The 26,649-nt window shown below is 44.1% G+C and overlaps 1 protein-coding gene across 15 annotated transcripts in view; it reads left to right on the plus strand.

The window, feature by feature from the left end:
* The window catches only part of ZNF532 (zinc finger protein 532), a 34,167-nt gene extending 13,279 nt beyond the window's left edge, over positions 1–20,888 (plus strand). For 13 of the 15 annotated variants that reach the window (XM_062629340.1, XM_062629351.1, XM_062629348.1 and 10 more), the window contains 7 exons: positions 3,862–4,043; positions 6,835–7,011; positions 10,925–11,087; positions 14,160–14,438; positions 16,825–16,937; positions 17,607–17,754; positions 18,629–20,888. In XM_062629340.1, coding sequence (XP_062485324.1) covers positions 3,862–4,043; positions 6,835–7,011; positions 10,925–11,087; positions 14,160–14,438; positions 16,825–16,937; positions 17,607–17,754; positions 18,629–19,123 — 1,557 coding nt within the window. In that variant the 3' untranslated portion in view covers positions 19,124–20,888. The remainder of the gene's footprint in view (positions 1–3,861; positions 4,044–6,834; positions 7,012–10,924; positions 11,088–14,159; positions 14,439–16,824; positions 16,938–17,606; positions 17,755–18,628) is intronic. The other 2 variants (XM_062629341.1, XM_062629355.1) reach the window with 2 other exon arrangements.
* Positions 20,889–26,649: the final 5,761 nt, after the last annotated feature.

The following is a 26,649-nucleotide window of genomic DNA, read 5'->3' on the forward strand; positions in this document are numbered from 1 at the left end:
ACTTAATACTCAGTAACAGGTTTTTAGCTAACAACTGCTGGTACTTACTGGTCTTAGATTTATCTTCTGTGATAGGTCAGTTAGGTGTGATACATTCCAGTAGTCTTCACAAAAACTGTTGTTGTTGGTCCTGTAAAATCAAGCAATTAAGAAGGCATTAAGGTATAGCAAGTGGATGAGAGACAGAAATACACTGAGCATAGGTTGGGAGCGTGAGGTAAGGATAAAAAGGAAGTACTGGGGAAGAACAAAGTGATGGACTCACTTCTGTGAGGCTTTTTCTGTAGGAGCAGGTAAACTAAACAGCTTTGTAGAAACCCCCTTTGGCCCTTCCCTGCTGCCTCTGCCTGGTGGTTTTGCCCTGTCGCTATTGCCCCGTTAGGTGCTGTTTGTCCTGGCGACTTACAGCAGCAAAACAACTGAGATTGTCCAAATACAAGTGCAGTTAGGGGGAAAGGTGAGTGTGGGTACACAGGGACTGCTGGTCAGGGAGGAACTGATGTAGGAACAAGGCCTGAACACTGGCTTCCTAGGCTGTGATTGCCAGGTTTAAATCACAGAACAAAAAAGCCTTGTTGCTGCAAAACACTGGGGTAAAAGAAGCTATTTTCCTCTTGTTCCATTTTCAAAGAACACTTAATAAATGTCGTTTTAAATGTTCCTTATTGAAATACCCTCTTTAGAACTACTTTTCTTAGTCCTTTTCATGCATCAACCAGCAGGTTTCAATTCTGTGGGGTTTTTATGTTGTGTTTCATTACCTACCTTAGCGTTGATAGCTCTGGTGGAATGCCCAGCGTAGGAACTGTTGAACTGCTCCCATTTCTGTTTTCCTTCCTTGGAAAACACTTCCTTGGCACTGGCTTTCTGTTAATGGGGAGGAAGATGGGGAAGGTAGATGAGGTTGGTACTTTGACTTAGGAAGAATAAAGACAAACATTTGGGCTTTGCAAATGAATACTTGGGGGAAAGTTGTTACTTGCAGCTTCCTATTCCTTTAGTGCCCCCTCATTGCTCTTGAAATGGAAATTGCAGCCTGGTTTATGCTTTCAATGAGCCTAAGCAGTAAGTAGCTGTTACTTCTTGTTCTTAAACTCCTGCTGTGAGGGTAGAGTGTTTCTTTTAAAATGGAGCCCTAGCAATTAAAAGATGTTCCCTATAAAGTTGTTCCCTTTCTGTCATATTTTACTTCCATGAATATTCCCGTTAAAGGGAACGGGAGCACCTAGTGACAGGTTTCCTGGCTGAATGAAACCTTCATCTACTTACTGGCATTAAAAAAGGAGCAAATCTGGGCTCATTAATGTTGATGTTGGTTTCATTTACAGCTCTTAGGTGTGTAGCTCCCGTGGAACCTGCACAGCTCATTTCCCTTCATGCTCATGGCTCTTGTGCATCTTTCTTTTCCACCTCCACCATGTTTTCTTCTAATCCTTTTATTTCTCTGAGGCCCTGACTTCTAATGCAGGCAGGTGATGATTTCACAAACTCTGATTTGGTTTGGGGCGGGTTGCAGTGAGAGCTGGAAGTTAAGGCCATCTTAAGCCCAAAACACAATGGTAAGCAACCTGCTGCCTTTCCCAGTAGACGCTTCTTGTTCTACTGCAGCCAGCTGGAATGAAACATTTTACTGTATCAACGTACCGACCCAGTGGCCTTAACAAGTAGCAATTGTTGTCAGTCTGAGTCTGGTGTTCCAGGTGAATCGTGCAGGCTGCTTGTTCCAAAATCAGTCTGCTATGCTGACGGGCAGTTCTGGTTTGCTGTTTTCATACCTAATCAAGCAGTACTGCAGGTTCTCCAGCATTATATTGCTGCTTATTAATACATAAATGTCAGAAGGTAGGTTTTAGGAGTGGCACTGAAGGCAAGTAAATGTGACCGGCATGTTTTAAGCAGAGTTACGGTTAGATTTTGCCCTGAAGCCTGAGCTGGAGACAGAGTTTACATCCCAAGCCCTCTGGGAGGGCACCAGTCGGTGCCCACAGCTGAGTGGTCAGTTGAGGACACATATTTGGCATTTCAAAGTGAATATAAAAGTGTGTCTGAACAGTTTCAGCCTTCCTGTGCCACAGAGGCTCTAGTGAGGGTGACAGTTGAAAAGCCCTGCAGAGAGTCAGTTAGGCAAAGCCTTCCCCAGGGGTAGTAAATGTATCTGTGCTATCTGCTGGCTGGCAGCAGTGCTTATGTTGAACCTGACTGTGAGTAACGGTAGCTTGTCTTTACTTAACGTCCTCAGGACATTGGGACGGAGACTGTGTCCGCAAAGTAAATGTTCCGAGTGAACCGCGTGGAAACACACTTCTTGCCCCTGTGTGCCTGACCACAGCATGCTCTATGTTAACATTTCCACTTCAAATTAGTCCTCCTAAAAAAAGACTCCGAGTATTTGCATGCAGCCTCAAACAAAAAGCGTTCAGATTATGTGATTTTGGAAAAGAATAAGAATGGAGTGGACAGATGAACAAAACCAAGCAGTAATACTGTAAAACTGCTAAAGCAATTGAGATCTAGACTTCAGTATTAAAGAGTGTTCTGCTGGGGTGGGGGGGAAATCCTTTTGTGCAATAAAGACTATGAAGGCTTTTTCCTTCCATCCTTGGAGTTAGCGTCTCCTCTTGATTAAATGGGAATGGGTTAGTTTTTACTGGCAGAGTTGCGAATCCTGGTAAGTCAGACTCCTGTGAAAGCTATTAGTAACACTACTGTTTCTTCTGCAGTGATAGATTCTGCTATTACATGATCTGGATCTTCGTGGGTTTTAAGAGGAATTTAAATGAGAGTCACCCGAGTTGGAAGAAGGGGGGACTGTTGTTCAGTAAGAAACTGTTCTGCCATAGGAAAGGGGTTTTTTCTTGGTTGTTGCTTTCAGGGTTTCTTCCTGCCTAGGTTAGTAAATCATCTCTGATGCAGCTCTGGAGATCTTGTTCTGTTCTCTATTCCTGCGTGACACAATCTCATGTTAAATAACACCTGTATCCTGGAGGAGTCTTGGGTTTGTTTAAATGTTCTTAAGTCACTAGTGTGAGTCATAAGTCCCAGGTCATAAATAATATTATTAGAGCCTTACAAAGTAAAATCTTCTGAAGTTGAGTTAAAGTCTTATTCGGCAAAGACCTTTTTGTACTTGGAGAGCAGGACTGTTTCTGTTGGTCAGTGAAGAGCTTCCGTAAGCAAAGCACAGCTCCCGATTTTAGGGATGTATTCCTGTAAATGAAACATTTTCTGGAACACTTTTACAGGTTTGGGCCTTTGTGCCCTCCAGTGATGGAAAGAACTTTGTGTTTCATCCCCAAAGCACCCAGAGAATATCAGTGTTTGTGACTGGGCAGATAGATGGTCAGCTTGTAGCAGAAGGTTTTCCTCATGCCCAGGGCAGATGTTGTATTCCAGCCCGTGGAATACATTTTGCAATCAGCTGTGTGCTTTCTGCCTGGTAATAGTCCATTTTATTGGCATGACGGCTGTTAGCATAAGAATTCCTCAGGAGCAGTGTATATGGTGGTTTGGTTTTTACTTTGTGGTGCGCTGAATTAAAGCCAGAAGGTTTGATGCTGGAGTTGTACTTAGGCCCTTTGCACTATAAGTATTTAAACCAACATGCACCTCCCATGGTCAGTGGTACCTGGAGGAGCTTTGTGGTGCCAGAACGGCCCAGGATGCCAATGTGTCAGGTTGCCAGTGTCTGCCAGCTCTGTCCCTCCAAGCGTGTCAGGAGGGCCTGTATTTAGCACTTGCCTTTGGTCCACATCCCAGGCATAACATTTAACCTTTTATTTGCTGTATTACAGTGTGTGACACAAGACGTTCTGTGTAGCTGAACCAAACCTTTTGTTTCATCTATTTTGGTTTATCGTTTAGAAGACATGCAATATCTGCCAGATGCTGCTTCCTAACCAGTGCAGTTTTGCATCACACCAGAGAATTCATCAGCATAAATCTCCATACACGTGTCCTGAATGTGGAGCAATCTGCAGATCTGTCCACTTCCAGACTCATGTCACTAAGAACTGCCTGCATTATACCCGAAGAGTTGGTTTTCGGTCAGTATAATGATTCCTTTTGTTGTCAATTTATGTGTAATTTCTGCTTCTAAAAGTGATTTTCCATTTTCATAAGCACTGTTTGTAGAATACAGCTTCATGGGTTTGAGGTTGTCACGGCAACAATGCTATTAGCCCTACAGAGCTTGGAATAAATGCCACATTAGGATCCTGCTTGGTTTGGGGCATCCACTTTTGTATGTTATTAAATCAGAATATTAGCTAATCTCGCCCATCATCACATGTCAGATTCAGGGCTGCACAGCAGAGAATTCAGATGTATTCTCCTAATTTCAGGTCCTTAAAAAGAGCTTTTGAATTTTCTGGAAGACATTGAATTTTAGATTGTTCTCTCTGGTAGAACAGTAGTTTTCAGTCTTGAGAGCCAGAAGTTACTGTTGAGATGCTGATGGGTGTACTGCATCTCTCTGGTTGCAGTCTTTCCTATGGGAAGTCAAGATTCCTCAGCTTCACATTGCTTGAAAATGACCTTTCTCATTCAAGCAGCCTGGCCTTCTGGTTCTTCTTTGTTACTCTCCTCTTTCCCTGTTACTCGTATGTGTGTCACCGAGAAAGGGGCTCAGAGGCATTTCATGGGAATGTTAAGTTTGGAAAGGCTTGAAAACCTGGTTTATCTTACGAGTTCTCCTCGCACTGCATGGCAGCACTCCTGAAACCTTCCCAGCTCAGCCTGTCTGATGGGGAAGGGTGACTTACAGTCAGCTTCTTCCCTGGAAGGTGCCACAAGTTCCTTTGCTGGGGTGGCTGTGAAGTCTTCCACGGAGGGGAGGGAGCACATTGACTACACAGGCTCAGCATTGACAGGCTGCTTTCAGCTTGAATCCGTGGCCTGACCCAGCTCCCAGCTCTTTGTATTTCTTTGGGTTCTCCTTTTCTCCCAAGCTGTAGTCTGTCTTGTCCTCATTGCTTACATCTGCCTCCTCCACACATTCCCTGCTAGTCGGTGTCTCTTCGTACATAGAATCACCTTCGGGATCCTGGCCTGTGCCAGCAACACCAGAAGACTCAGAAATCCTTCACTGTGAATTGAAAGTGTTGTTACTCAACTTGTCAAGAAGTGCCATACACATCTCATGTCACACCACGTCAGAATTTCTCTGTGTGGTGAGACTAACCCCAGAACACCAAGGCAAAGCAAAGCGGTAGCTGGGAAGGTTAATGTCTTCATTCTTGGGCTCCTCAGCATCTCCTTATCCTCATGAAGCATTCACCTGTGGAACAGCATAATCTGTCTTGCCTTTCCACAGGACCTCTGAAGGAGTCCAGTCTGATTTCAGCCATTCAGTTGTCTGAACTAAATCAGCCAAAACTTTCAACCTTAAGTTTAATTGCATCCTTCCAAGGTGGAAACAAGGAAGCTGTTACAGCAGGCCTGGAAAGGAAGGCTTGGTCCTTCAGAACTGTTGGAATACACAGTGGTGGATGCTGAGGATCGTTTATTGTGCCACATCACGAGAGAATAAAGCCCAGACAGGATGGGATGGGGAGGTGGGAAAGGCAACCCAGCTCTCTTGAGGTGACAGCATAGGGATAGGTCTGTTGAGGATCTTGTACCACGAAAATGTTCATCTCTCTATAAGTAGGGAAGATCTTAAGAAAGAAAAGGACCATTTACTTGAGGAATGCATTGGTGAGCAGAGACTAGATAGATAGGAACTTGGTCAGTAGCATTAAGCATGTAAATGAAGTGCTCAGAGAAGAAAGGATAACGTTCACAACATTCAAAGGTGACATATAAAGGAAAATGGGGTTCTTGAATGCAATGTACATCTGCTTCCTGCTTTCTTGCCATCCTCAGGGCATTAAAACAGTGCCAACAAACAATGGGAGCTTTATATGACAACTATACACAGGATATGACCGCCACCACGATAGATGCCCAAATTAAAATGTTGGGAGGGTAGAGACCTATGTTTAAGCTGTAAAACGCTTCCTGCACAATCTGGTCACTAGGAAGTGTGTTCATTTGGGGGGTTGTTTTGTCATGGCTGTTGCAGCATGTTCCAGGGCTTGGTAGCGTTTAGCACTGATGCGTGGCACTACCAGGGGCTGCTGGGTTTATGTACTAACATTAACTCCATTTTCTAACCATTTTGTTTTAGAATAGCTGCGGGAAGGTCACACATTCTCACCACAGCAGAAGTATGTGTTTGAAAACTGTTTCCAGAGCTCCAGTCTGAGAGAACTGATCTGACTGTAGACACTGCGTTTAGTTGTCCTGAGTTGAAATTACTCCTTGTTTTGCTTTTCAATCCAAGCTCTGATTTGATTACATGTACAGAGAATCATTACCAATGTCTTCATTAAATCTAAAGGAGGGAGATGGTGAAACTGTTTCCTAACTGGTGTTCCCTGTTGGTGGTAGCTCCTGAATCTCTGGGGTGTACCTCTCACAATCCTCTGCATGTCACAATGCCTTCTGTAAAATCCCTTTCCAGGTGTGCAGAGGATCTAAGCATTCTTTCCACAATCAATAAGACTATTCCTCTGTCTGTCTGTTTTGTTGTAATGCCAGAACCCACGTTCTGACTTCGTATCTCTTGGATTTTCAAATTGAATTGGGGAACTTTCTATTTCCTTACTTTGTGCTATGAAATCTCTGTTCATGTTGATTCTGACTGGCTTGTTTAAATTGACGGAATAACGTAGATTGATGCAGTTGTGTATATATGTTTATCTCTGGCACTTGCTTGCAAATCAGTGTTGATTCCATTTCGTTCAGTACTGCTTTGGGCTAGGCTGAACTGACTCTTCTCCGCTCTCTTTGCAGCTGCCTGCATTGCAATGTTGTATACTCTGATGTGGCGGCACTCAAGTCTCATATTCAAGGTTGTCACTGTGAAGTCTTTTACAAGTGTCCTATCTGTCCCATGGCATTTAAATCTGCTCCCAGCACACACTCCCATGCCTACACACAACACCCCGGTATCAAGATAGGCGAACCAAAGTAAGCAAAATTAATCTTCTACTGCACTTGCCTGCGTTTTAATACCTGTGAAATTGCATTCTGTTGTGTGCCTGTAACCCTGAAGTCACGTGCTTATAACCAGCAGTTTGTTGTGTGGGGTCTGTGTAACGATTTCAGGGGGGTGCAGTTGATTTGGTGAGGGTTAAATTTCCATGGACGTAGCAGTGGCAGTTCTTGAAGCAGTGGTTTTCATAACAGCTGGTTGGAAAGGCGGGGGGAAAGCGATGTTACTTGTTTTCTGTTGCATGCTCACAGATAGATAGACACCCGGGGGAAGTGGGAAAACTGGTCCTGTCAGTGCCATCAGTCATGTGTGGGCTTGTGCTGATTTGGAAGTGGCAGCTGTGGTCCCTGGGCTGACCTCCGGTGATGCTCGTGGGCTGTTCCTGTGGCCAGGCAGCTGTTCGCTGCTCCAGTGGTGGTTTTCCTGCAGGGTCTGTTCTCCTCTTCCTGTCCACTCCATTTTGTTTCAGGAAAGCTGTCGGGTTTGGGAGTGGTGAGCTTGCTTTTTGCTTCCCTGAGGCAGTCATGTCTCAAGCAGAGCAGCTCCAGTGTGTTACAAAGGGAAGGGTGCCAGCTTTAAGCCTTCTCCAGCCTCGCCTCTCAAATCACAGCAGATGCATTCATAGAGCTGTTTATAGAAGCTTTTTTCCAATAGGTAATCTCATTTTCCTGGATTAAAGCAGAACTGATTCCACTTCGTAGCTGGGAAAGTTGTGCTTAAACAGGGCGGTTACTGAAATGGTAGCACAGGGCACAGTTTGGAACTCAGCTTCAGGGTCTTTGTTTTAAAGCTGCTGAACATTCAAGGCAGGTGCTGATGCACATGAAAACTGGGCTTCACACCTCAGCCTGATGCCTTCTCCTTGCAGACCTTGTTCTTCTGTCTCCTTTCTCCTTTGCTGGTACAAGTGCAGTACTGAGAGTAAATATTCAAGTACTTAACTGCATGTTGTGTCTCCAGAGGGCACAGCACACCGGTGCATTTAGCGACTTGCAGACTCCCCAAGGCAGCTGAGAGAAACAGGCACCGTGTAACATAATAATTACATTTCAGAAGGATTTGGTACATACTAACAGGAGATTTATTCTCTAGCCTGTTTAAACCTCCATGAAAGCAAAATTGCAACAAGCTTCCTGTGCCTGCTATCAAATAGAGACATTTCCCCGGGCCAGATGATACCTTGTTTTGATTCGGGATGGTCCCTTCAGTGAGAGCCTTTGAAATCCCAATTTAATCTAAAACTTCGGGTTCCCATGACTTTCATTGGAGAAAGCAAAACTCGAGATCACCATTTGGGTAAGATACTTCCTATATGGAAAGGGTGGAAAAGAGGCCCGACTCTTTCCATCTTTCCTCACAGGGCAATCCTCACTTGGATTGGCCTTGGATCTGCTGAGCTGTTTCTCAGCAGCTACTACTGTAGTGTAATATATCATAGAATCCATAGTTGTGCTCCTCTTAAGTGGTGTTTTCTTCAAATCAGCCAGTTTTAATCAAGATGCTGCCTTAACTGCAGGTGACTGGTAGGATTTTCCCAGTCTTCCCAGTGTTGGAGTTCTTTTCTTCCTTTTCACAGTCATGTCTAGGAAGTACAGTGTTGCCACCAACACCCAAGGTGCTCTGTGATGAGGTCCCTTGATCTTCATTGAAGAAGGGTGCAGAAGCCTTCTGTGTTTGGCAGTGGGGTGCTTTTGGGCTGTCATTGAGCGTATCAGGGGTCTGACCTTGAACTTGAGCTCACACTTCACCTGCAGGCAGAGGTGATTGGCTCTGCATGGCCATGGATCTGGGGAATGATCATTCCTTCTGTCCCATGAGCAGGCAGAGGCCAGACTGGCCCTGGGGCACTCATCACTGCTTCCCACTTTGTTGTTCCCAGGAAGGGGCCTCCCTGGGAAATGGCTCCGTGCCCCCGGCATTTACTGGAACTGTGCAATTTCCAATCACATTACAAATGGTCGTTTCAGAAGAGAGAGAGTCAGCTCCGTGGTGGATGAGAAATGAAGTTTATGTGCAGTGATTCTCAGAGGGATGAAATTAGATTAATTTAATCCAGGGAAATGATAGCTATCTGGTCCGTCAGCTTTGCGAAGCTCTTTCCTGCAGCGTACTTCGGAGGCTACATGGGGCTTAGGGGAAATCAAGGCTGGTGTGTGGCTTCTTCAGTCAGCAGCGTGACTGCATAAGAGTGGCACCAAGATATTTCTCTTTGGGGATATTGGAAAAACTCTTATTTGTCAAGCCAGGTTATGGATATGTACTCTACTGTTGGCGCAAAGTATAGTATCCCTCGTTTTCTAGAGAAGAAGCTGCAGGAAGGACAAATAGCATACTGCGGTGCAGAAGCTTTTGAAAGCGAAGCATCTTTTGTATGATGTCAAAGTGTGTTCCTGTGAGCTAGGATCTGTAGTTATTCTAGGATAATAAGGGAGTTTGATACCTGGTTTTTGAAGTGAGAAGTGCATGTCTCAAGCCTGTTGGGTGTGTGCTGTGGGACAGGCACTGCAGTGTGACTGCACTTAACTGGCCACCCTGCTCCAGTGCCCTGTTGAATAGAGGCTGTAGATACATCCTGGCTGAGCATAACCTTTGAGCTCTGGGCAGGCTCAGGAGGACCTTTTTGGTGTGTGCAGATACCATACCATGAAGAGGGAGGCAGGCTCCTCTCTGTGGTGCCCAGAGACAGGACAAGAGGGCAGCAGGGACAAATTGAAACACATGAAATTCCACCTGAACACAAGAAACTTTTTCACTGTGAAGGTAGTCAGACACTGAAACAGGGGATGCGGAGTATCAGCCTGTGGAGACATTCAAGACCTGGGCAGCCTTTTGGGGCAGACTCTGCTTGAAGCTCTTGTCATGCAGTAGTTGTTGCAGCATTGAGAGCAGAGGATTCTGTTACTGGTTTCCCTGGTTTTTGCCTGTTGGACAGACACTGATGTTTACAGGATTTTGTGAGACAGAATTTCAACTGCCATACTCATTTTCAGCGACTGCGCTCTTAGTTTCCAGTATCTCCCTGGTTCTTTGTTAAGTATATCTAGTTTGAAAGCACTTTTGAAGTGATATTAATGGCTGCATTGCTTCACACAGTACTAACGTGCGAGTAGCTTCTGTTATAGTTTTAATTACAACATTGCTATCAGAATGGGACATTTAGATGTCTGATGTCAGAAGTCACATACGCACTGAGAGAGGAAGTTGTGGTTTTGGTGGTGTCTCTGCATTGCTTCCATAGACAAATCCTTAAAGGCTTGTAATTACAAAACAGGGAAATACCAGCCTGCGAAGTTTCAGCTCCAGAGCATGAACAGAGTCCAGGCTTGGCATTCAGGAAGTTCACGGCCACATACATTGCCAAAACCAGATTTAACTTGAAGTCTGTTACCAGTTATGGGGCTCTGAGCAACCTGGGCTAGTAGGTGTCCCTGCCTGTGGCAGGGGGTTGGAACTAGATGAGCTTTAAGGCCCCTTCCAACCCAAACCACTTTGATGCTGTGATTGTGATTGTATTAGTCACTCCCTTCAAAACCCATTGCCTTTGCAACCTGAAAAGAATATATTGTCCTTCAATTATAATGTGAGTTCAGCAACTAAAGACATTCAGCTTCCAGAGTATCCTAAGCAGATGTTATGTATGTAACTGCACATGCTGTTGTTTTCTGGCTTTTTGCTTGCACTTTATAATGATTTTTTTTTTCCCCTTATTGATCCATATTTTGAATTTGGAAGATGTTTTGACTTAGTTTAATCTTAACCTTCTTCAGGCAGTGTGAAATGATTGCTTAAACATGTCAGAGCTTACCTCTGCTGAGAAACAAGTTAACATCATGCTTCTTGCAAAGAGATCATCATGACTGACACTGTTTATTGTACTTCTGTTTTTAGAATAATATATAAATGCTCTATGTGTGACACTGTGTTTACTCTACAACCTTTGCTCTATCGCCACTTTGATCAGCACATTGAAAACCAGAAGGTGTCTGTTTTCAAGTGTCCAGACTGTTCTCTTCTATATGCACAGAAACAGCTTATGATGGATCACATCAAGGTGTGTAGGCATCTTCTCTTGTTTCCTTCAAAGATACCATTTGTCATGCAATATATGCTGTGAGAAAATGCTGTAAAAAGGCACAGAGTAACAGGCAGACTGCTGAAAGAGAGAGGTGGCGTTAATTCCAAGAGTCATCTGGGGATATTGTTCTCCAGTATTGAAATGTTATATTTCACATGCTCTTCAGTGTATCTGGGGTGTAATCACTAACTCAGGTTTTCTTATGAATGTCGATTTGGGTGTACCGGGAATATCTCAGTGCATTGCACTGAGCAGGTCATTTTATCAAAGTAATAACAGAGTGAAGTAGATTGATCCTAATAGTACTGAGCCTTATTTACAGTATTCTCAGTAGGATTCCAGTTGTTAGTACGTGATATAATCCAACCTCTGGTGTTCAGAATTCACTGGTAGAAACCAGTCGGTTTCTTGCAGAGATGCAGAGGTTATCTGTGTGTGTCTTTACATACAAATGTGAACACATGCAAGCTTTGGGATTTTCTCCTAAATGCCCTTAGCACTGAAGGAGATTCACTGTCACCCTTTGCACATGAGGTTTCATATCACAGTCCCCTGGCTGTACTCTGCTAGCTGTGCATCTGAATACTCTGTGTTGCCTTGGTTTAGGTAGACTAAACCTGTCAGCAATGCTTATGCCTTATCAACAGCTGGTAAGAGTTGAAGTTATTTACACTATTGCAGAGTATTATAATCCAGATAGGTAGCACTTAGTTCTCTGGCAGTGACACATAAGACTTAGTCAAATTTGCATACAGGAAAGTGGAAAACCAGGCCTTTTTCTTGCCTGCTAAAACCAGCATTTTGCATTTTAGTCTCAACTGTGGCACTTGTATCCTCAGACATCTCTGAAGTTGTGCTGGAAACAAGATCACAAGTCTTGGAAAATTGCTAGTCCTTAACTTGAGGAGCTTCTTTGCTTCTGAACTAGTTCGTATTTACTGTAAGAATCAGCTTATGTCTATGCCAGGGATCTCAAATGGTCCTCATATTTGGCAATGCAAAGTCCTATTTTCTTGTATTGCTTCTGGTTTTAACTAACTAGGCAAATTCTCTGTATCGCAGTGCATGTCTCATTTATGTAATTAGCTTTCCTTGACTCAGGCCTTAGTGAAAAGGTATTACTGTATCTGTACCCACCTGTGTCTTTAAGACCGGGAAACAACTACTGAGGACATGAAGCTATTCCTACAGAAATGAGGGTTGTTCAGCATCTCTCACTATAAAGTTATTCTCCGTTCCTTAGGATTTGGGCACTATTTAACTCTTGGCTTTAGTGCTCCATGCCAGTATTTGTACTTTAAACACAGTGGGGTTTTAGCCTTGTCACTGTAAATGATTCAGACATTTCTAAGAAGTAAATGAGAGGATTGAAACATAGACATGCACTAACAGTATTCCTGCTGTTATTCAGAATGGTTGGATGTGTGTATAGCATGGACAGCAGCAGCAGAGTTAAGGGGGGATGAAATGACCAGTAACAGGGGCTAGATAAGAACACAAAAGGGCTCAGGAGAGGAGGAGTGCCAGAGCTCAGCCTGGTATGGCTAGACATAAAGCATCAGGGCAGAGAAGACCAGGCTGAAGGCAGAACAGAAAGCGACAGCAAGCAGCCCAGGAGGAGGAAGATAACCTGGAGTAATTCCTGTATATGTGTTTTTTGTTTGCAACATCTCCTTTTCTAGTAAGAGCTTGCTACAGAAACCTTGTAAGAGCCAGTGAGTGAATGGCTGGGCTGGAGGTGAAGCCCTCCCAGCTCTGCCGGTGGTATGTGCTGTGGTCACTGTGACTCTGTGTTGTGCTTTGATACTTCTGTTTATTTGCAAGTAAGAAATTGAATTCCAACTATTGTGTGTAAAAGACACTTGGGAAGCTGAGCACTAACACTTCACATGCTGGCAAGCTGAGCCTGGGGGGGAATCTCAGTTGGCTGGAAGTATAGGGAACTTCCTCCTCCCTGCCCTGTGCTACTTGCTTCTTGCCTGGTGCAGTGGGATACTAAAGGCAGCCTCTTCCTCTACTACACAGCTTCACTTTGTTCTCAGAGCCACGCACTTGGCCCTGTGTGCTTTACTTTTTAATAACATTTTAGGTCTTTAAATTACTGCCTTTTCTTCTGTTTAGCAACTGTTAAATAGAAGAACACGTTCCTCAGATCAGGTTGATATTTGCTAGAGAGCTAGTGGGTAGTCCCAGGAGCCACAGGATTTACAGAACGTGATACTGAAGAATAGAGCTGGAGTATCAGATTTGTATTCTTACATTCTCAGAACCAAGAATGTATTGAATGTTTTTTTTGTTTCTGAGGTTACCTGTGGGGAAAATAATTAGGTTTGGGATGGTGTCTTACTCCTGGTTTACTTAACATGAAAATGAAAAAGCCTAGAAGGAAGCCAGTGAGAAAGGATCACTGTGTCAGAGCTGCAGGGTGCTTGTCAGACACCACTTAGTTGTGCCCTGGCCTTGGGGACCACCTTTGGTTCTAAGGACCCTGAGTTAGGGTACTTAACAACCTGAGTATGGAGTAAGACCAGGCTCACCTCAGCATCAGGATGAAATAATAATACATCCTGAATGACAGAGTTGTTTGATCTTTGCCTTTTCTTGTCCTATTTACCAACGTGCCCAGTCAAAATGTGACAGTAAAACCTTTCCTTCTTGGAAATCTCTAGTCATGTAGTTTGAAATGAGGATGCTCAATTAATGTTAGGTAAGTAAAGTGAGAAATTAAACTTAGCATAAAGTACTTGTTCAGCCCTTTTTTCCTCCTTATTAAGCAGCAATTTAAACTTAACCTACAAAGTCTCTTTTGTGTCTGTGTGAAAACATCTAGGCACGGAGAAAACTTCTCTTTAGCTACAGGTGCTGTCTGTTACTGCTGGCTAATTTCTCTTTATGCCAAGCCTCTTACTTAGTCATGTTTCTTTAAGTTATCATCTGACAGTAGTATGGCAAAGAAGTAAATGACCTTTGGTTCAGAGCTGTCAATACAACTGTTACATCTGTTACATCTATGTTAGTTTTGTACTCTTCTTTTCTCTTTCATTTCAGTCTATGCATGGAACTTTGAAAAGTGTGGAGGGGCCACCAAATCTGGGGATAAACCTGCCTCTCAGCACTAAACCCACAACCCAGAACTCCGCCAGCCACAACAAAGAGGACACAAAATCTCTCAATGGCACAGAGAAGCTGGAGAAGAAATCTCCTTCTCCCATGAAGAAAGCAGAGCCTAAAAAGGTGGCAAATCCTGGCTGGACATGTTGGGAGTGTGACAGGCTCTTCACTCAGAGGGATGTGTACATCTCTCACATGAGGAAAGAACATGGGAAGGTAAATGAGGAATATTCTAGTACAAAAAAGTGAATTGAACCTGAAATATGAAGTGGGTTTGCAAATAACCCTTTAAGTTCCATTGTTGTTCTCTGATCTTGGATCTACTTCATCTTCCTCTCTTTGGCCGCTTAGTTTTTGTCATTTCCTAACAGTTCTCTGTTTTTCGTGTAGTTGGAATGCTAACTCATCGCTGCCTTTACCAGCAGCATACTTAGATGCAGATCAGATGCACTTCACTTTGATGTAGTTCTTCCACCCAAACCCACACAACCTCCCTGTGAAACTGTCCCTTCAGAGTGAGCTGGAGAATGACATCCAGCCTGATCACATCCACAGCAAAGTGCAGAAGACGTGTAGAATAAGCTTAGTAACACACTGATAATGCTTGCTAAATATTAGTTCTAAGTATGTATCTTTCTAGCTGTGATGTTTAATAAGAATGTGAAGTGCTATGTCAAGAGCAGCACTTACGAAATAGCGGATGGGTAACTGTGGCCCTCAAACACTGGCCCAAAGGCCTGTTTCATTGCTTACATTTAGGTGCTATTTTCTATCCCTATTCAAGCAGTTTCCCAGACAGGACAGGAGGCAGTATGTATATATATATTAAATCGAGTAGAAATACAACTCCAAGTCTCTCAGAAATGGGTGATAAAGGCAGTTTCTGTGTTCCTTCCAGACCTCTCAACAGTTGTTAGCTTTCAGAGTTGCTATATTCGAACCCTAAACTTTTATGCATTTTATTGTAAAAAGACTAGAAATGAGCATAAGATAACCAAGAATGTCACATGGGTCTAACAAAGAATGGGATGAATCCATAGGCTGGTTTTCCTAAGGATGATGGCTGCGGTTAAATGCTCTAAACTGAGCTCTGAAGGATGTGCTACAAACTTCATTCAAGCAGTGCAAGAGCTATTCACAAAGCCCATTCTCATGCAATGTAGCTGAAGAGAATGATTTTCAAAGCTCTAATTGTTGCTCTTGCAGGACCAGAGCACCCTCCTTAGCACCTTCCACAGCTTATTGGGAAATGTCTGCACACACAGACAGACAGATTGACCTTTCCTTACGCTCTTCCTGAGCTGCTGAATGCAATCCAGCTGCAGGGTAGGAGGATTTGTAGCCCTCTTAGTGCGTCTCTGCCTGATCATATAAGTGCTGTTTAAAATAACAAGCAAAAAGCTATTAGCCAGACAAAAGGTGGCTCCAACAAGTCTGTACAACTCCTGGCTTGATCTGTGCTCAGCCAGGTAGGCAGATGCTGAGCTTCCCAGGATTTGTAACTAATGCATCCAAAATCCTAGTTGGGTTTATCCAGAATTTTCCAACGGTTTTAGAGCAAGTGTGGTGGTGTGGATGGTTTCCCCAGTGCTCTCAGAAGCATTGGCTCCTATGAGCACTGGGAATAAGCACAGTACAGAATGTACTCATTCGTGCAGTGACATCATTGGGTATGCACTGTGTGTACACACTGTCAGGTTCTCACCTTTAACAGTTTAAGAGCAAAATATGTTGGTTTCCTTTTCTTTTAATTGGCCTTTAAACAAGAAAAGGAAGTCAAGACTGTTCAGTCCTGCACCTCTAACAGCATTGTGTTGACTAGCCCCAGTCATATTACCATATCATGCTTCCTAATGGGCTGCCTCACATTTGCATCCACGACCTTTCAGAACAGCTTTGCTTTCCTTCCCCACGCTCCACGTGATAGCAAAAGATCCCCCATCTCCCTGAAGCAGCTCTTTCTCCTTTAGCCATACAGACATCACTTCTTCCTGCACACAGATTTCCATCAGTAAATAGTAATCCTCAAGGATGTCACCACCTCTGCAGGGCTCCACTGGAGCTGCTCCTCAGCAGTGCAGCCACCATATAAAACTCATAGAATTCCACAAACACGTCCCCCACACTGGCATTGGATCGTTCCTCTCATTTCCTCATGGATTTTCTGAGCCCTGTTAGTGTGTCAGTGTCTGTGATGTTTTGCTTTGGTCCTTATTCTGTGCTTTTCACCCCTCCTTGGTGCTGGGGAGGGACAGGTTACTTCTCAGAGAAAGCAAAGCTCTCAGTATACTGCCTTTACTGATCCAGAAATTATCCACTATCTCCCTTGTGGCTTTTGTGGAAGAAGTTCTCTTCATCCCCAGTCTGTGGCACTGGTTTACAACTGGTGATAGGTGTGTGTGTAACTCATACTGGCCACACTGCTTTGAAATGGGTCCAGGTCCTCTGACTTCTGCAGCGTTGCTGTAGGAGTGGTGTCACTTGCAGGTATGCTACCAACGCTGGTGAGAGCGGTGTTTCTTCCCTGTCAGCAAAGGGTTTGACACATGCACTGCTTTTACTGAGTGTTTTTAAGTAATGTTTTTCTCTTCTTTTTCTAAAGCAAATGAAGAAACATCCATGTCGACAGTGTGATAAATCTTTCAGTTCATCCCACAGTTTGTGCCGGCACAATCGGATCAAGCACAAAGGCATCAGGAAGGTTTACACCTGCTCGTAAGTTCCACTTCCATTTATGTAGAAACAGAGTAGAAACCAACAAGAAACCCTGTTAGTGTCATTTAGTTCTTGGTTCTATAAAAAAACATTGTCCCATTCATTCAAATGAAGGTGGGTATTTAGATACACAGCTCAAACTATTGAGGCTCTCCTGCCTGCATAAAGCATAGCAGGCTGCTGAGAAGGCAGGTACCTGAAGTCAGCTGCCTCTCAGGGGCTTTGGCAAGCAAACCTGAAGCTCTCCTGAGACAAGCCACCATACAGACTTCCTGTTTCTCTCTTCATTCGTAGCTTGGTATGTGTTTGCATGCTGTGGAGCTGAGTTTGGAATTCTGAGAAGGAAGCTGCGGCAGCTGTCTGTGGCTGAAATCATAGTGCCTCCTCTGTGGTAGCATGGTCTGTGCTGTCTAACAAAACACCCAGTGGTGTGGGAACATGAGCCTGTCATGCACAGCACAGCATTCCAACAGCCTGGCTGCTGCTCTTGGTTGCTGATGCAGCTGGTGCATCAGGTTGTTTCTATAGCTTGTACTATATGTTTTGCTTCCATGAGCTGGCAAGCCTGGCCACTATTTGTCCCGGTGTATGAGAAGCAGCGAGGGTGTGGGTTTCGCTACCCTCTGAGCAGAAGAAAGCTCATTGTGGTTCTCTGTGGTATTTCTGTAGGCACTGCCCAGATTCAAGGCGTACTTTTACCAAGCGGTTGATGTTGGAAAAGCATATTCAGTTAATGCATGGCATTAAAGACCCCGACGTGAAAGAAATGACTGAATCAACAAACGCGGAAGAAAGGGAAGTAAAGGAAGACGCGAAGGTAATCACTTGGAAGGTTCATTCAGGAACTGAGAGGGGATTTTTTGACAATGCCCTTAATATCATGCTTTGACTTCTGGTCTGGCAGTTGGACCAGATGATCTTCGTAGGTCCCTTTTAGCCGAACTATTCTATTCTGCTTTTCTGTTGATGGTGAGTGTTAGGAGGAAAGCAAAATTGGCAGCATTGTCCAAAGACTTGTTATGCACAGAGATTAACAACATTTTCAAGTGTTTTGGGCTCTGAATGATACAGGATTTCACCTGCGATGACATGTGCAAAGCTGACAGCAGAGACACAAACACATTTGGATTTTAAAGTGTATTATTACTCTTTACATGACTGTCTGTCAGCCCAACATATTGTCATATTCAGTTTAAGTGCTGAAAATACAGCAGCTGTCTACATTGCCTCCATAAACACCATGGAGCATACCTGAGCTACCTAGGATGCAGGGGATTCTTGAGGAATATTTGTGACAGAATAACAAAGAGAATCTAAAACATGATCCATCTAACTAGTTTAAAACATTGTGCATGTTGATTCATGCTTTGGCAATATGTCAGTCTGGTTACTGACTATCAGGAGATCATCTGCCAAGTCAAATTCAGGCATGAAGGTAATGCTGGTAAGTTCCTAGACTGATACTCTACGTTCTGCATACAGCTGAGCCCTCAGTGGTATGTGTGCTTGGGTGCACTTACGCTGGCAAACACTAATTCAAGTTCATAGAGAGCATTAGATACTGTGGTGCTGTTACATGCAATTTTTTCCCCTATCACAGGAAAGTTTTTTAAGTTTTTCAGTCACAAATAGTGATGAAAAGAGCCATGTATTTATACACTTACATGATGCACCTTCTGTGGCTTTTATAGGTTCCTAGTCCAAAGCGTAAACTGGAAGAACCTGTACTGGAGTTCAGGCCTCCACGAGGTGCAATCACTCAGCCACTGAAGAAGCTAAAGATCAATGTCTTTAAAGTTCACAAGTGTGCTGTTTGTGGCTTTACAACAGAAAATCTTCTCCAGTTCCATGAACATATTCCTCAGCATAAATCTGATGGCTCCTCATACCAGTGCAGGGAATGCGGACTCTGCTACACATCCCACGTATCCCTTTCCAGACATCTCTTCATTGTACATAAGCTGAAGGAGCCTCAACCAGTATCAAAACAGAATGGCTCTGGGGAGGATAACCAGCAAGAGAACAAAGCCAACCATGAGGATGAGTCATCTGACAGCACAGCGTCGGACAGAAAGTGCAAAGTGTGTGCAAAGACTTTTGAAACTGAAGCGGCCTTAAACACTCACATGAGAACACATGGCATGGCCTTCATCAAGTCAAAAAGAATGAGCTCAGCTGAGAAGTGACCAGAGGACTTGGGATGCAGAAATCTCTCTCCACATTGGAATACTAAGGACATTTTTGCTACAGAAAGCTCAAGATATAATAGTGTTCACAGGACTGTTCAGGCTGTTGCAATATATTCTTCATAGAAGTGTCCCCTTCACCTCATTGTCTATACCCTCAAAACCATCGAAGCAGTATTTGAGTTGAAAAGAGTTTGTATATATTTAAACTAATAACTTTTATACTCTTTGTTATGTGTTTGTATCGTATCTAGTGGCAAATCTGGGTTTTCCTGTTTTGTTTCTGTTCCTTTTTTTCTAGTAAGTTCCTTTTCAAACAGAGTTCTGAACGTTGGGGCAGTTCCTTCACTTCTCATAAAGTGTTTCTTGTTCGGATGCTTCTGAAGGCAGGTTCAGCTGACGGAAGTGAATTAGAAGGCTGTTCCTAGAGGGCAAGCAGGCTAAGGGAGACTTTACATTCGAAGAACTTGTGCTTCTACATGTTTAAGGAAGCTTTTAACTTTCTTTTAGATATACATAAAAAGACAAAACCAAGATAAAGGAGCATTGCACGTGTGAGCTGCAGTGCTGGGGTTGAGTGGCAACACCAGAAGAGGTGCAGACCCCTATACTTTTGAAAAGTATAATTGCACAACTTTCTGTATCATGAAGTGATTTTTTAGGCCATCAGGTGCTTGTGATCAAAGCTCCCATTCTTCCAAAAGGGCTGGGCTGCTCTGGAGTTAACAAATAAGATGTGGTTAGAGGAATAGGTTTCTAACGATGATATTTTTTGTCATGTAATTTATTCAGCACTCTGTAGGAGTGAGTACACAGCATTATGTATGTTCCTGTATTTCTGGTATTGAAAGAAAGTAGTTAACCCTTGCTACAGGGGTTGCCACTGCCCAGCTCTGCTCATGCCAAACGTTCTGGTGCTCAGTGTGTGGAAAACCACAAGCATCAGGAAGCTGACACGCAGCCTGTGTAAGTGCACCGGCCCAGGCAGCTGGTTCAGCCCTTTCCGACACGTGCGGGTGTCCCTGGCTGTGCTTTCACCACCTACAACAAGGTACCGTGCTGTCCCTTTCATATAGAGTCTCTGTGAGAGTTATATTTTTGGTTTGGTTTTGCATTTTATACCTTGTATGTATCCCTAAAAAAGCAATTTTGTACTTTTTTTTAAAACAACTGGTGTATATATAGATAGCTGCATGATAGCCAGTAGTAACTGTTTGGTTCCTTAAAGTCTTGCTGCTGTCGGATGTTACTATACACTATGTCCATTACGACTGTATTAAACACATTTCATATGTAAATAAATGTGGAGCATTTTGCCCCCAAAAATTTGTGAGATTCTGTTATTTATCATGGAATTTGAACCGTTTTAATAATGGAAGTGTTTGAAAAAACTATGGATCCTTCTAAGCCACCTCTGTGAAACTCCTTCAACACTCTGGAGACTGTGTATCAGATACGTTAGTTCTGCTTTCTCTCCTCATACCCATTCTTAATTTGGTCCGTTGGTAAATGCTTGTTACCCCCTTTAGAGTACTCCATGTGAGTGGTTATGAGGTACTTCTCCATCCTGAAACACACAGCCAGCGCCGCAGGATCTCAGCGTGTAATGTGCGCTGGCCATCACTGCCCTCTCCATTGAGTGTATACCTCCTGAACACTTGTTTGTTGATGTGCACTGTCAACTGTACAACAAATGAGTTCTCACTATGCAGAATGGTGTTTTGTATACAGTGAACAGATAATAAAAGTTAAATTTTCACAGCCATTACTAATACTTTGGTTTCTTTTCCCTTTTCACTGGGTAGCACCTGCAAGGGATGCTGTGAACAGGAACTGATGTCACTGTTGGTGCTGCCAAGAGGCAAACCACTAAGTTACTGGCAGGGCATATGAGAGCTGCTGAGCAGGATGTGGAATGGCTCTGTGCTGGTAACCCACTCCCTATCTCAGACATGCAGTGCAGTGGGTGTGCAGACACTCTGCTGACAAGTGTGTAAGGGCTGTGGTGCTGTGGGTGCCAGGCAGTGCCCTGGGGTGGGTGCACGGTTCACCCTGGAGCAGCGGGGCTCCCGTTATCCCCAGGGCTGTGCATGTAGCATGGAGACAAGTCCATGGCTGTAGTACTTGTGGGGCAAAACCCACACATAGTACTTAGAGCAGTTTGCTGCATCTTCATGGGGACAGGCCCTTATTACCAGTGGGGAAGGAACAGAAAATGACATCATGGGAGTTTACAGTGCCTGGAGAGGCAGCATGGTGCCAGCCCTTCACACTGTGAATGGGGCCAAACTCAGACACTTTCCAAAGGATTCAATTTGTGAGCAACAAAAACGCCCTTGAGAAAGGCTGAGACACCAGCTGGAAGGAACAATGAGCCAGGGGAAGTGGGACACCGGTCAGGCAGAGCTGCCTCATTCCCTGCAATCAACCCCATAGGAAGCAAAAGCATTCTGCTCAGGGAAAAGCAAACCCACAGCAGGCCCTGGGGCATTCAGAGCCACAGAGCCCAGCTTCAAACTCAGCATGTTCAAGTGAATGAATACACTTGTGTTGTCCACATACATCCCCTCTAAGGCCTGCACTGTGTATCTGCCTCCTTTGTTGATGGGTATTGGGCATGATGCACATATGCACTGCCCACCCTGCACAGGGGTACCCTCTAGGTCCTGGTCTGGCCTTGCTCAGGGAGGTTCTGAGCCTTGCCCTGGCCAGCAGCCTTCTTGCAGAGGAAGTAGAGCAGAAGTTGCATCTGGCTGACCACAGCTGCTGTACTTCAGGACTTGTCGGTGTTTTTAGTCTGGAGGGCATTTACAGATGCACAACTTGACCTGCTGAAGGCCCAGATCTCAGTTCTTAACCTCTCTGTATCTGTGGGGAGTTGAGGCCTATTTAGTTTTAAAAGGGTTTTTATATAACTCTGACCTTTTCATGCTGTTAATATTACCTTTCTCAGTACACTCAGCACATACACGCAGCTGCCAGGCCAATAATGGGACACAGAAGAACCTATTTTGCTTTAAAACCTTTCTCAAATATTAGGGCAGTTCAGAAATCAACTCTCAGTATTTGAATTTCAGATTATTACTAAAAGGTTATGTGTCTAAGCTCCCCAGAGGAGCAAGGGTAGGAATGGAGGGAAAAGAGAAAGAAGTACAGAACATGGCAAACACAGAGGGCACAAGCATAGTCAACCTACATCCCTGGGCTCCACTTACAACCTGGGTTATGTAGCCAGAGGTGGATGGAGTAGGAGCAGGAAAGAAGGAGCACTTCTTCCACTGCTATGGGCTGTTTTGAAGAGACCTGGTAGAACAAGTCATTGGAAATGACCCAGGTCCATCTGGAAAATTAACAGAAGGCACTACAGTTTTCTTCTCTGACCCCCCAGGTTCCTACTTTGAAGGAAAACTGTATTTGAAGCAGCAATGTGACTATTAGAATTGTATCCTTCACAGCTCTGGTCCCTAATGTGATTTGGCAGAAGCCTTTATGCAGTTCATTTATTTCATATTCTCAAATTCTACTCTTGTGTATTTTGTGGTTCTAATCCAATGGTGGGAAGATGGATGCACTGCTTTATAAGTGTTGCTGTCTCTGATCCTGGCCACCACTCAGCTCCATTGCCACAGCTCTGTGTGCCAGATTAATATTGAAGTACAACAATATTTCCTACTTGAAGTGACTGTCCCTTTCCCAGTTAAAATGCAGAGCAGCCCCTGATGGATGCACTCAAGTTGCAAGTGGAGGAGCTACTGTCTCAAAATAGCCCTTGGTCATCACATTTCCATACTGTTGCTGTTAGCAAAATGAGCAGAGCCCTTTATAAGCACAGAAACATCTCCATCACGCAGCACCAGCATTGCTCTGGATGCTTTACACTCGCTGAGGTGTTGCCCACACATGATGTGCTTCACTCATGTAATGTCAAGCACTTTCCAAATCTCAGGAAAGTCAAGGCACAAGCATCAGATAGCAGATTCTACGGCCAGAGGCCAAATTTGTCTCCACTGAACTCGGGGACAAGGGACCAGATTGTCTTATATGATGCTATGACCAAGGCCTTCAAGGCCCTTCACACATATAAATACTTCATAGGCAGTGTTTTACCCTCAGTTCTTCAGAGCAGATGAAGGAGATAAACAGGTATCATTACTGGCCAATTACTGATGCTACACTGCTCATCTTCCCAGGTAATACAGTTACAGCAGAGAGAAGAGCTCATGGAAAAGTCATCATAGTTCAAGACACTGAGGTGACCAGAAAACAAGAGCTGCACATAAACTCTGGGAACTAAATCAGAACTGTTCAGGAATTAAAATGCATTGGGAAGGCAGTGGAGCGACTCATCACTAAATCACCAGCAGCCTCTGAGTTTTCCGGCACTGTACAGCTGTGGCTCCCAGAACAGCCATGCCTCAATCTGGAAGCAGACAGAGGTTTCCAAGGTGTTCCCGGTCTCCTGTATCACCTTCAGCCCTGTCTAACCTGAGCTGGGGGAGCTCGGGTTTGTGAGAGCTCCCAGACCCTTCCAGAAGCAGTTGCACTTAGGCTAGGATGTTTTCTAAAGATGTTAGATTCTGCTGTGCTGAAAGGGAACCGCTCACAGGCCAAGAGGGCAGAGGCAGATCTCTTGATTTAACCACAGATCAGGTCTGTCTCCTTGCTTCCCTACAGAGGTACCCTGGGGGAGATGACAGCAAACACTTCACAGCACCAGGTCCCTGTTACAAAGACATCAGCACATCAATGCCAAAAGCACCCAAGAAACATTAACCTTTATTGGTAATGCTTACTACAACCCCTGAGACTGTTTTCCTGCTTCACAGGAGATTCATCAGGTATTAATATCATATTGTGATGAATAAAGAAGTGATGCTCTGAGCCAACGCTCCAGTACATGACTGGTGTTTCACACAGTGGGGCTCCTCAGGGTTCCTCCTCGTGTCACACACAGCAGCAGGGACTCTCTGGAGCTGGATCTGCGTGAGGGCTTTGGGCACATGTGGTTGTGTCTCACCATGAGCTGCAGCCTCAGGGATGGGGCAGAGGCAGCTCCAGGCTGGCTGGAGGTACAGGCAGAGCCTGATTCACAGGAAAAGGAAAGGAAAGGAAAGGAAAGGAAAGGAAAGGAAAGGAAAGGAAAGGAAAGGAAAGGAAAGGAAAGGAAAGGAAAGGAAAGGAAAGGAAAGGAAAGGAAAGGAAAGGAAAGGAAAGGAAAGGAAAGGAAAGGAAAGGAAAGGAAAGGAAAGGAAAGGAAAGGAATTCTCAAAGGCTGTTTACAAAAGAATCCTTGCTGAGGTCTTTCAGATTCTAAAACTCTCACTATCCAGCTAACATCTACCCTTAAAGCAAAGAAAGGAGTTTTATTGAGCTAAAGGGCAGAGAAATCTGAATGTGATACAAACCCAACAGAAGACACAATGGCAAAAATAAAAATGCCTGGGGGAAGCATGCATGGAAAACAAAAGATAAACCAGAGCCTTCCCAAGCCCCAGGGGAAGGTCTGTACTTGGACTTTCTGTGATTGAAAGGTGAAGCCAGAGGGACCCATTACAACCCCAAACATGAAGTTCTCCATTTCTCCAGTGACAGGACACAGAGTCCTGCGTGTTGGGTGCCCAGTTTTAAGGAGCCTTAATGAGATTTCAAAGGCAAGACATGTAGTTTTGCCTGAGACCACTGGGTGTGTGGGCTAACAGAAGCAGCTGAAATTCCGAAACGACTTTGAAGAGCAAAGGTGTGTGCCTGGGGCCATATTCCACTGAAGTATTTTTCACACACAGAACAAAGCCCTTCAGCCCATCAGTGGATACCGTGTGTGTGAAAATGAATGAGACTGACGTGCTGGAGATAATGAAGCCACATGTAAACCACACAAGAAGGAGGAAAGAGGGGCCCAGGGCTCCGTGTTGGTGCTGCAGGAGAGCTGTCAGCATTCCTGTCTTTGTCGGAACATGATTTCATGTGGAATGAGGGAACTGAGGCAGGGGTACATTCCCTCAGCTTTGTGGCTCAGAAAATGGTGTAATGATGCTTTCCACTTACTTGCACTCAGATGCAACCACTCACACAGGCAGCTTAGTGCTCCAAGTATTAGAATAATCCAGAGAGTGGTATTGGTGTAAGTGGCATCCCGTTGCTTTTGGACACCACTCTGTATTACCGGCTGCCCTAACAGCCTGTTGAGCAACAGGAATGGGCAGCAGAAGAGTTCCAAATGTATTTGAAAAGAAGAGTGCTCACTGAGGAAATGGGTTACTGCATTTCTTCTGTGCTTTACCCACAGTGGCTGCAAATGGACTCCAATGGCTTTCCTTATTAACCTACATTGTTCAGCTCAGGTGCAAGGTGCTGGTTATTTGCCCATGACCAATCTCTTTGAAAACACAGAGCCATCATTCAAATATTATCCTCAGAGGTAGCACTAAGGCCTGGCTGTTTGCAAAGGTCTGGCAAATCAGCCAGAATGTCAAGAGCTACATTTTTCTGTGTACTAAAAAATGAGCATCATTTTCTAGGTGCGGAGCTCCAACAGATCTGCTGGACAAATATTGAAGACAAACATTCACAGGAGCAGAAGATTTCGAAACACATGTAACCTTTAATAACCAAAATCATGAGATGAGGAAAGAACAAAGCCACCAGCAGAAGTGGGGATGATTCCCAGCACCTTACTAATGTGTTTCCCTTGTTTCATCATGAACAGTGGGTGAGTAAAGTGTTTTCTGAGCTTTGGAACTGAAATCAATGGCAAACTGATACTAGGGCCCCAGAGTGAAGTGTGGGTTTGTGCCTTGGACAAAAGGATGTCACATCTCTGTGACTTCCTAAACACAGAGAGACTGCACACAGCTCTATTTGTGGGAGGATGTAGAAGCACAGTCACATCCTAAGTCCTCCTGTGCCTTTTGCATCAGTGAAACCCTGCAACAGCCTCAAAAGTCTCATGATTAATTCTAGGTTGCAGCAGCCACAAGAGAGCACAGCAAGACATCAACCAGCCCACATGCTTCCGGCCACACCTTCTTGCACTGGTCTGGTCCATATTTCATACCTGAGTAGCAGCCCTGGAGTGTGGTTCAGTTAGAGAGCTGGGTCACAATCACACACTGCAGCACTGCACTGGGCAGTTGTTGAACCAGGAAATCTGAAATAGTTCATGGAGAAGATATTGGTAAGAACCCAAAGTACCTCAAACATGACAGCCAGTATGAAATAACCTTGCAAACATGTTATAAACTTGCTTAGAAGAACTGGATAATAGAAAAGGGTCAAATATTTACTGGTAAATGTCAACATTTAATTCCATGCAAAGTAATATTTAAATCTATTCTACTTTAGTACAAATTTGGCTGTGGTACACGGTATTGTGGAACAAAAGCTGTTTTGTTGTGTTTTTTTTCTTATATTAAGGCCTATATGATATTCTACACTAAAATAATGAATTATTTTAACAGCTAAAGTGAAATGTACATCTATAACCACAAGAAATAACATAAAGATGGCATTCCACATTCCAGTGGCAA

The sequence above is a fragment of the Pezoporus occidentalis genome, unplaced genomic scaffold (assembly GCF_034315485.1).
Source record: "Pezoporus occidentalis ecotype Australia unplaced genomic scaffold, CSIRO_AGI_Poc_V1 ctg330, whole genome shotgun sequence".
NCBI classification, from domain to species: Eukaryota; Metazoa; Chordata; class Aves; order Psittaciformes; family Psittacidae; genus Pezoporus; species Pezoporus occidentalis.